This window comes from Loxodonta africana, chromosome 20 (assembly GCF_030014295.1).
Source record: "Loxodonta africana isolate mLoxAfr1 chromosome 20, mLoxAfr1.hap2, whole genome shotgun sequence".
Classification (NCBI taxonomy): Eukaryota; Metazoa; Chordata; class Mammalia; order Proboscidea; family Elephantidae; genus Loxodonta; species Loxodonta africana.
Genome location: NC_087361.1, coordinates 22,427,563 through 22,439,194, shown reverse-complemented (window position 1 = coordinate 22,439,194; position 11,632 = coordinate 22,427,563). Strand labels below are relative to the sequence as shown.

General features: G+C 36.9%; 1 protein-coding gene across 2 annotated transcripts in view; it reads left to right on the top strand.

Moving 5' to 3' along the window:
- The first annotated feature begins 9,880 nt into the window (after window positions 1-9,880).
- Window positions 9,881-11,632, top strand: part of EPHA3 (EPH receptor A3) — a 281,745-nt gene continuing 279,993 nt past the window's right edge. For both annotated transcript variants that reach the window (XM_003410338.3, XM_064273084.1), the window contains exon 1: window positions 9,881-10,490. In XM_003410338.3, coding sequence (XP_003410386.2) covers window positions 9,896-10,490 — 595 coding nt within the window. In that variant the 5' untranslated portion in view covers window positions 9,881-9,895. The remainder of the gene's footprint in view (window positions 10,491-11,632) is intronic.

Here is an 11,632-nt window from a genome sequence, read left to right as displayed (position 1 = left end):
TACCTTCCATCAAACATTTGAACATAATTCAGACAAGTTCTTTGCCACTGCATAAAATGCATTGCCTTTCTCCCACTGTCCAAGTACATGTTCATCATTTTCTTTTAAAGCCTCACCAGAAGCACAGTTAACATCCACATTTCTAGCAACATTCTGTTGCTGGTACCATACGTATCCTATAAAATGATAGAGACTTTCTAATATAGCTCTCTTCACTTCCTTCTGAGACCTCATCAGAACGGCCTTTGACCTTCATAATTCTACCAACAATCTCTTCAAGGCAATCTAAGCTTTTACTATTAGACAACTTAAAACTCTTTCAGCCTCTATCCATTAAAAAAAAACCCAATTCCAAAACCAGTTTCACGTTGTAGGTATCTTAGAGTAGAACACCCCACACTCAGTATCAAATTTCTGCCTTTATTATTTAGTGCTGCTATAACAAAAATACCACAAATGGATGACTTTAACAAACAGAAATTTATTTTCTCACAGTGTAGGAGGCTAACAGCCTAAATTCAGGGTGCTTTCTCTAGGGGAAGGCTTTCTCTGTCAGCTCTTGGGGAAGGTCCTTGTTTCTTCAGCTTGTTTCCTGGTTGCTTGGAAATCTCCATGTGGCTTGGCATTAATCTTCCCCCATCGCTTTTCTGCTCACTTGTTTAATCTCTTTTATATTTCAAAAGAGATTGACTCAAGATTCATTCTACACGAATCCTGTCTCATTAACATATTGTGTGTTAATTACCAAATGGTATTATAGAGATTAGGATTTACAATACATATTTTGGGGGGACGCAATTCAATCCATACCAGTGCTCAACCTAAGAGGATTCCCTGGGTGGCATAAGTATCTAAACACTTGACTATTGACTGAAAGGGTGGTGGTTCAACGCCCCCCCAGAAGCACCTAAAAAAAAGAGGTCTGGCAATCTGTTTATGAGTTCAGGTCTACTTGACAGCAACTTTTTTTTTTTTTTTTTCAATCTTAGGGGTGCACTGACTGAAAAAAAAAAAAATCCAGAACACTTAATTGTGCTCTTGAGGAACCTTTGCATAGATCAAGAGGCAGTTATTCGGACAGAACAAGGGGTTACTGATTGGTTTAAAGTCAGGAAAGGTGTGCCTCAGGGTTATATTCTTTCACCATACCTATTCAATCTGTATGCTGAGCAAATAATATGAGAAGCTGGACTATATGAAGAACAACGGGGCATCGAGATTAGAGGAAGACTCATTAACAACCTGCGTTATGCAGATGACACAACCTTGCTTGCTGAAAGTGAAAAGGACTTGAGGCACTGACTAATGAAGATCAAAGACCACAGCCTTCAGTATGGATTGCACCTCAACATAAAAAAAAAAAAAAAATCCTCACAACTGGACCAATGAGCAACATCATGATATACGGAGAAAAGACTGAAGTTGTCAAGGATTTCATTTTACTTGGATCCACAATCAACAGCCATGGAAGCAGCAGTCAAGAAATCAAAAGACACATTGCATTGGGTAAATCTGCTGCAAAGGACCTCCCTAAAGAGTTGAAGAGCAAAGATGTCACCTTGAAGACTAAGGTGTGCCTGACCCAAGCCATGGTATTTTCAATTGCATCATATGCATGTGAAAGCTGGGCAATGAATAAGGAAGACCGAAGAAGAATTGATGTCTTTGAATTGTGGTGTTGGCGAAGAATATTGAATATACCACGGACTGCCAAAAGAACGAACAAGTCTGTCTTAGAGGAAGTACAACCAGAATGCGCCTCAGAGGCAAGGATGGCAAAACTGCATCTTACAAACTTTGGACATGTTGTCAGGAGGGATCAGTCCCTGGAGAAGGACATCATGTTTGGCAGAGTACAGGGTCAGCGGAAAAGAGGAAGACCCTCAACGAGGTGGATTGACACAGTGGCTGCAACAACGAGCTCAAGCATAACAACAATTGTAAGGATGGCGCCGGATGGGGCAGTGTTTCGTTCTGTTGTGCATAGGGTCGCTATGAGTCGGAACCGACTCGACGGCACCCAACAACAACAATAGGGGTGCATTAGAATCATCTGTGGAATTTCAAAACAATTTTTTTTTTCTGAGTAAGGAACTAAATATTTAAAAAAAAAAAAAAATTTTTTTTCCAGGATTGAGAACCATTGGTATAGAGGAATTAGACAGTCTATAGAGAGAGACATCAGAGACATTAGCTATTTGTCCACAAGTAGAAAGAGTCAAGGCAACAACCCCAAGATCCTAGTATAGTCCCATCTGAATCACTGATCCTCAGCTGTGAGAATAACTCAATCCAAGCCCCTAGAAGGGTGGAGTTGAGGGTATTGTACTTTTAGTTTTATTCTAGAGGCTTTAAGGAAGTAGAGAATGACTGAGAATGAAAATGGGGCCATCTGTGAGCCCAATTGTGAGGATTTAGGTAGAGACAGAGAATCTGAGGTAGGGACTGGTGATATTTGCTAATATAATCTAAGGATCCCCACACCCACAAGCTTCCTGGAGACACTTGTGCCTTTAATAGTCTGCATCTGTTATAACTTCAGGAAGTACTATGACCTGCCCAATATACCAGAGAATTCTGCACAGATATCATCCTGGGCCTCACTTTTCCTTTCAGTCTCCAAATCCCTTTTTGACTTTCCTCATTAATCACCTCTGATCCTTTTACCTCTGTCCTGGTTTTCCAGCATTTTCAGTGTACTTTACCTAAACGGAAACCTCAGGGTATAATGGTTAAGTTGTGATGGCTGCTAACCAAAAGGTCGGCAGTTCAAATCCACCAGGCACTCCTTGGAAACTTTATGGGGCAGTTCTACTCTGTCCTACAGGGTCGCTATGAGTCGGAATCGACTCGACGGCAATGGGTTTTTTTTTGTTTACCTAAACTGGGAGGTTGTCCTGTTTATATTCAATAAGGCAATTCTAATATCATTATCAAATTCCTGTTGGAAGCATAGGAATTAAAGGTGGTATGGGGGAATGGGTAGATGTTGTAATAATTGTCAAGATTACAGGCCACAACCATGCTAGGCATGCCCTTCTGGGCATTTCTATCCTTAGGCTCTGGTCTACGATCTGGCTACTGATGTTGACTCTCCAACATCAAATCCCCATTTTCTCTCCCTTATCCCTGTGATCACTAACTTAATTATCTTATCTTCACTTTAACCAGAACAAGTACCCCCTTCTGCTTCTTCTAGAAAACTGTCATTAGCATACTTAGCAAACCTATTCTTTATTGTCTCAGCATTTTTAGAGTACTAAACCTTTTATTATTTATATATGTACACATACACATATATCTTTATATGTATCCATCTATATCTATGTTGTTAGGTGCCATAGAGTCAGTTCTGACTCATAGTGACCCTATACACAACAGAACTAAATACCGCTTGGTGTCCTGCATCATCTCATAATCTTTGCTATGCATGAGCACATTGTTGCAGCCACTGTGTCAATCTATCTCGTTGAAGGTCTTCCTCTTTTTCTCTGACCCTCTACTTTACTAAGCATGATGTCCTTCTACAGGGACTTGTCCCTCCTGATAACATGTCCAAAGTATGGGAGACAAAGTTTCGCCACCTTTGCTTCTAATGAGCATTCTAGTTGTTCTCCTTCCAAGGCAGATTTGTTTGTTCTTCTGGCAATTCAAGGTATATTGAATATTCTTTGCCAACACCATAATTCAAAGGCATAAATTCTTCTCTGGTCTTTCTTATTCACTGTCCAGTTTTACGTGCATTTGAGGCAATTGAAAATACCCTGGCTTGGGTCAGGCGCACCTTAGTCCTCAAAGTGACATCTTTGATTTATAACACTTTAAAGAGGTCTTTTACAGCAGATTTGCCCAATGCAATATGTTTGATTTCTTGACTGCTGCTTCCATGGGTGTTAATTGTTGATCTAGGTAAAATGGAATCCTTGACAACTCAATCTTTTCTCCATTTATCATGATGTTATTTACTGGTCCAGTTATGAGGATTTTTGTTTTCTTTATGTTGAAGTGTAATACATACTGAAGGCTGTGTTCTTTGATCTTCATCAGTAAGTGCTTCAAGTCCTCTTCACTTTCAGCAAGCAGGGTTGTGTCATCTGCATATAGCAGGTTGTTAATGAGTTTTTCTCCAATCCTGATTTCCCATTCGTCTTCATATACTCCAGCTTTTGGGATTATTTGCTCAGCATACGTATTGAATACCTATGGTCAAAGGATACAACCCCGATGCACTCTTTTCCTGACTTTAAACCATGAAGTATCCCCTTGTTTTGTTTATTTGAACAGCTGCCTCTTGGTCTATGTACACGTTCCTCATGAGTACAGTTAAGTGTTCTGGAATTCCCATTCTTCCCAGTGTTATCCATAATGTGTTATGATCCACACAAATACCGTTGCATAGTCAATAAAACAGAGGTAAACATCTTTCTGGAATTCTCTGCTTTCAGCCAGGATCCATCTATAGCTATATCTGTATCCATATCCGTATCCACATCTACGTCTACATCTGCTTTTGAGACCAGAATAGGCTAAAAAAAAGTATTTATGAGTAAATGGAAATGCGGTATTTTTTTTTTTTTTGTAGCTATATCTGTGCTCAACATTTACCACAACATCCTTACTGTAAGAGGTCATGCATCTCCACAGTTAAAATGTTGGTGCATAATTGATGCTCAAATGTTTCTAGTTTGAACACTGAATTTTGAAATAGTTATGGGTGTGTAAGGGGGAGAAATATGGGAGTAAGAAATATGGGTGTTGAAAAGAATAATGAGACAATGTCGCTTACAATGATTGAGTGCAAGATTGATTGTCACTAGGTTTTTATAGCGTGCAGAGCTATGTGTTTCTTATTAACCATTGAAATACAAAGAAAATGTTGGAAAGTAAGAACATTGGTAATGTCATTCTTTATATTATAATTTCCAAATTTCTAAGGAACTAGTGTGGAGTCTTTTAAGGTAAAAAAAAAAAAAAAAAAAAACCATGAATTTATTTTTCCTAAAAAAAATTTTTCCTACGTGCTTAATATTTCCCAAATTTTGTTAGCCTATGCATTAAATGTATTGCAGTCTTTCCCTTCTTAGAGAAAATTTAAATAATTTTTAACCCTTACTCCCTGTTGGCAACTGGCTGAAAATGTTATCCCAGAGAACAATTAATATCAACAAGAGTATAAATCCTTAATTATTCTAATTGGGCTTTATCAGAACGGTAGTTATTAGGTGAAATGTTGATTAATTATTTAAAATATATATATATATTTTTTTTTCTTGTTGACTCGATGACAAGAAAGTACGCTATCTAAAAAAAAAAAACGCTATCTAGAAAATATAAATTAAGAGTCTCCTTAGTATCCTACATTTCCTTGGATGAAGGGCAGTTTTACTGTGATTAGGCTACTGGGGATAGATTTAAAATGACCTCTCTAGGAAGATAAAGGCTAGAAAAGTATTTTTTTATAGTTGCAATAATCCTGGGGTAGGGGGCGGCGGGGGGGAACCAAGGCACTCAGCTCTGAGTCTCAGTGTTCTAATAAGAAGAAGCTTGGAGTGGGAACCTGGAAGCCAGCCTAAAGACCAGAATTGTTGATTTTGAAGAATTTGAGCTTTAGGAAGTAGTTTGAGCTTCATGTATCTGTTCACCCTTTTTGCTGAAGATAATATTACTGTTGGGCATTCCTTGCAAAGATTGTTTTAAGGATTAAGGTAATGAAGAGAAAGATGACTTGTACCACCCAATTCTATATGTCACCAATTCTACATACCCTCATTTTCTTTTTTCAAATTAGTCTTTGGATTATTACCATGGAAATATGTATTTTTAATAACTTATGAGCATCATACATTAGTTCTTGGAGTAGGAATAGGATAAACTTGGGCACTCTTTAAACTGATAAAATACAAGCAATGCAACCGCAGCTTCGATGATTTTTGTTGTTGCTGCTTTTACTGAAAAAAGATCGTCTAGGGATTTTAATTCTACTGTCTTTAGTCCTCAACAAATGCTAGAGTTAGAGACTTGCTGTTTTTGCAAGTGGTCTGAGATGGTAATCCACCATCACTTAGAGGCAATTTGGTCTTCATTACAAATTAATGAAGTGGTAATTGCTCTCTGCAACCTTTTATGTGCGGACCATGCTGGTGCTGTTTGCATTATCTCCCTGCAATTTATACTTCTGCATTCGAGGACTTGTGATAGCTTGCCAAATTAGCATTGAGAGGAAAAATGTGAAACTACAGTGAGATCTCCATAATTAAAATCATATTTCACTTCAAATTATGAAATCTCTACTTCGTGTGTCTTATTTGATGTCTTGTAAAGTGCTGGTCACAGCAAGAGACATCTGCAGAAAATTAATCAGTCAAATACAAAATTATGTCTATTCTAATGAGGAAATCTTGACTTAAAAATGTAAAGTCAGTTTATCCTTTAGTAGCATGTTATGATCTAACTTTCTATAAAAAAGTGTACAAAAAATCATTTACTCTGGAATTTTTGCTAGCTTTGTGTTTACAATGCGATTGTAGCATCAGCGTGATGATAATAGGTACGATTTCAACAAAATACTGATTTTAGCACTAGAGGTTTTTGGTACTCCAAACTTGTTTATTCTTTTTAAAAATTTCTGATATTAAACTAATTCACAAATTTTGTTTTGAATGCAACTTAAGTATTATAGGCACCTTCATTAAAATTCACAGAACTAACAGTCTCACCTAGATGTTCCTTCTTGGAAGCTCTCTGTATACTGTGTGTATAGAGTAGATGTTTGAAAATGGTATACTGGTGATTATTAAAAGTTACAAGGGAATGTCATCACTTTATATTAAGATAGAAACATATCTTGCATATTAGCTCTAGGGTTTTCTAAAAGAGTCACAATGTGTTCCCTTTTTGGATATTGAGTGTGACAATGAGGTCAAGCCAATTCTGCCTCGAGAAAATGAGTACCAATTTTATATTCTGGATTCTGACTGACCAAAATTGTTGAATAACCAAGATAGTACTTTTGCTTGTTTTGTTGTTGTTTCATTCTTTTGGTATGTAGAAGAGCTAGAGAAATTTTGAAGTAAAATTTTAAACTGTGTTTCTCAGACTGGTTGGAGTCCACAGATTGTTTTTGATAATTCAAAGACTCTAATGTAAATAATTTATTTGTCTCTAATGAGGCTTAAAGGCCAAGTAAATGTCATGTTTCCTTGCCTGTGGTTACCCTCAATGTAATAAATTAACATTTTTACCTCCCTTTGTGATTAAAAAAAAAAAAATTTTTTAGATGTTATAAATTACAATTCGTCTGTGTCTTTCATATATAAAAATAAAAAATATATTGACACATATTAATACTGTTGATTTAGCTGAAAAAAAAAGTGCTGAAAATCTACAGTTCCTGGTGTAAATAATTAACTCCTTTAATGGAGAAATATTTAGGAACACATTTCTTGTAAATTTTACAAGTTTTTTATATTTTTATTCACAGAATGAAAATACATTCTCCAATAAAAACTTTTTTAAAAAAACTTTTGACTCCTATGAATGATTCCTCCCTATAATATGGGAAAAAATAATTTTAATGTATACCTTTAAAACAAAGTTTTATGCTACAAATTATGGGAGATATTAGAGGTATGAAGCCCTGGTGGTACAGTGGTTAAGAGCTCGGCTAGTAACCAGAAGGTCAGCAGTTGGAACCCAGCCGCTCCTTGGAAACCCTCTGGGGCAGTTCTGCTCTGTCCTATAGTGTTGCTATGAGTCGGAATTGACTCCAACGAACAGTTTTTTTTTTTTTTTTTGGTTTTATGAAGGGTATAAAATTTAGCAAATACACATGAAACAAAACTAAAAAATTCTAAATTAAACTTAGCATGTACCATGAAAAAAATTTACAAATGGATAGGGCATTCATAAAGGTATATATAAAGCAAAAAGCTTCTTATGAATGGTAGGGTTATGGAAGGTATTGGGGAGAAAAAAGCACAGTCCAGATACGGTTATACCCTATTCAAGGGAGTAAAGGCCGATGGATTCAACACGTCTTTTGAAAACAATAAAGAATTCACCTTAATAAGAACGTAGTATGTGTAGGAGTGAGGCATATAATTCACTCATCTTGATGTCAGACTTAAAAAAAGAAAATGTAGGTTGGGCCCAGTTTTTGGAGAAACATGAATGACGAACTAAAGAGTTTGAAAATGATTGCATGGGTCCTGGGGAGCCAGAGATAGCAGACAACTTTGCATTCAAGAAAGTCATGGCAAAAAATGCATTTACCTGGCAGCAGTCAGCAAAATAGGGCATGGTAAAAAGAACCTGCACACACAGGGACAACAGTCAGAACAGCTGGTATGATAGTAGGATCCAAAGCAACATGAACAATCTGATCCTAACTCAGTTTATCCCCCCCAAAAACCCATTGCTGCGGAGTCAATTTTGATTCACAGTAACCCTATAGGACAGAGTAGAACTGCCCCATATGGTTTCCAAGGAGAGCCTGGTGGATTTGAACTGCTGACCTCTTTGGTTAGCAACCAAACACCTAACCACCGGACCACCAGGGCTTCTGTTTAAAGTTTATTGAAATCTGTTCTAAGGAACAAAAAGAGCAGTGCTTCACTGTTCTAAAAGTCTTAAGAATTTATTTATTTTTTTTGTGGTTTTACAGTGAGGAAACCTATATTAGGATAACTTGCTATAAGAAAACAAAACCAAAACCAAAAAACAAAATAGCAGCAATTGATTTCTTGCTCATGTAAAAGTCCAACATGGGTAAGAGATGCTGCAAATTAGGCAGTTCACTACGTTAGGGCTTCTGTTTTTCCTACATAACTCTTAGGTTTATATTTTTTTTGCGGGGGGAAGAGGTGTTTTTAAATTTGTACTTCAATATTTTTCATGTTGTTAAGCACCCTCCAGTTTGTTCCGACTCATAGCGACCCTGTATACAACAGAACGAAACACTGCCCAGTCTTGCACCATCCTTGCAATTGTTGTTGTGCTTGTGCCCCTTTTTGCAGCTACTGTGTCGATCCATCTCGTTGAGGGTCTTCCTCTTTTTTGCTGACCCTCTACTTTACCAAGCACGATGTCCTTCTCCAGGGACTGGTCTCTACCGAATACACGTCTAAATTATGTGAAACAAAGTCTTGCCATTCCTGCTTACAAGGAGCATTCTGGCTGTACTTCTTCCAAAACAGATTTGTTCATTCTTCTGGCATTCTATGGTATATTCCCCAATATGTAGTCATTGAAATGGCTAAGTATATTATGTTAAAAAAATATCATGTGTAACTATAATGGTTGTGAGATCACTTAGATTCAAATTGTTTTGCCATATGCCAGATTTTACCAAAACCTGACCCAAGTTGGGAAAAGATACTAAAGGCGAATTTTAGGTAGTGGCAGTTTTTCATTCTCTTTTAAAATAAGGAAACAAACCAAAACAAAACAAAAAAAAATCCAAAAGAAACAAACAAAACTATTTCATAGTGTCATTGGAGAGGACTGATTTGAGGTTTGAATCCTGGAATTGCTCAATCGTTAAGCCATTTTTCTCTGAACATACAAAGTATAATGCAATTCAAATATGTTCATCAAAAGTATAGATTGCTTTGTGTCACTGAACACGGAAAATCTTGCAAATAAGTTATAAAAAACTATGAAAAGAATGATATGGACTTACTCCACATCATTTTGGATAACTAACACTGAAGTTTCTGCTTATTTGGTCTATTGTTTTATAATTTCTGTGATGCCTTGTACATTCTCATCTTGTATTTATTGTGATTAACTCATTGATTCTGCCTCTCTTCTTTTTCCTTTGATTCTTCAGTGGGAAGAGATCAGTGGTGTTGATGAGCATTACACACCCATCCGGACTTACCAGGTGTGCAATGTCATGGATCATAGTCAAAATAATTGGCTAAGGACCAACTGGGTCCCCAGAAACTCAGCTCAGAAGATCTACGTGGAGCTCAAGTTCACTCTAAGGGACTGCAATAGCATTCCATTGGTCCTGGGAACTTGCAAGGAGACTTTTAACCTATACTACATGGAGTCTGATGACGACCATGGGGTCAAATTTCGAGAGCATCAGTTTACAAAGATTGACACCATTGCAGCTGATGAAAGTTTCACTCAAATGGATCTTGGGGACCGCATTCTTAAACTCAACACCGAGGTTAGAGAAGTAGGTCCTGTCAACAAAAAGGGATTTTATCTGGCCTTTCAAGACGTTGGTGCTTGTGTTGCCTTGGTGTCTGTGAGAGTGTACTTCAAAAAGTGCCCTTTTACAGTGAAGAATCTGGCTATGTTTCCAGACACAGTACCTATGGACTCACAGTCCCTGGTGGAAGTTAGAGGCTCTTGTGTTAACAATTCTAAGGAGGAAGATCCTCCAAGGATGTACTGCAGTACAGAAGGGGAATGGCTTGTACCCATTGGCAAATGCTCATGCAATGCCGGCTACGAAGAAAGAGGTTTTATGTGCCAAGGTAAGAGTCTTCTCTATGTCCTTAGAGTGCTGTTGCTACTGACCTGTGACTTTATCATAGAGTGATTAGAAGAAATGAGCCTAGTTTCACTTGCAGCAAAACGTGCCTCAAACTCATGAGTCTGTTCGTAGACGAAGTTTATCCTGGCTGACATGTTGATTTTTGATTTATTGTAGAGATTTTAATGTGTTTGATTATGAGTTGCTGCTTTACACCCCAGTCAAAGTGTTGTATATAGTGTTTTTAATGTTTTCTTGATAGTTATTGTCTCTAGGGGTCTAACTCTAGACCAACTGAGGAAAAAGAATTTCTGTGCCTTTTACTTAGAGGATAAAATCATTGTTAGCCCTCAGATAATCTAATTCTAACAAAATTAGATACTGTGGTGACTACATGTGTTTGTGTTAATCTGTGTCATTGCTTTGTTTACTTCACTGATATAGAATACGGCATTTTCCTCAGTGACAGTTGCTCATGTGTGAGTGTTCAGGTACAAAGCATTAGTCTTTAATAAAGAGTAGCTTATTTCAATATCTGGACTGGTGATTCAGCTTTTGATATATAGAGGAGTATTTTGTCCGTATAATACTTTGGTTTAAGCGCATATTTGATTCTTAATAGAGCATCAAAGAATCTGATCTATATAATCAAGTTGATTTTTATTAAAAACCTCTCTTCAATTGGAATAAAATGTATTAAAAAATCATGTTTCGTATAAATTTATGATATATCGGATGAAAACTCCCACTTAACGCAAACATTTGGTATTTAGCATTAGGCAAAGATTTGTGCTTAAGAACACACTGAAATTATTAAATTTTGAATGTGTAAATTAACTGTTCATTTGCTCTAATATGATCCCTGCTGAACTCATGTGTAAATGCACAGGAGGACTTCAATACATGGTTTGTTGTGGTGCCTTTATTTTTTGTCATACGCTGTCAAGGGAATGGATTTTGCTGTTTTCCTCATGGCCATTCAGTATTTTCAAGTCTATGTGGAAGAAATGACTACACTTTATATATAAATTGTCCTTTCTAATAATCTGAACAAAAGATAACATTTTGCTTTTTTACTATAGGCATAGTTTGTAGATTTTTTAAAGTGATAACAGAATGCACAGAGAGTTAACAAATAGTATA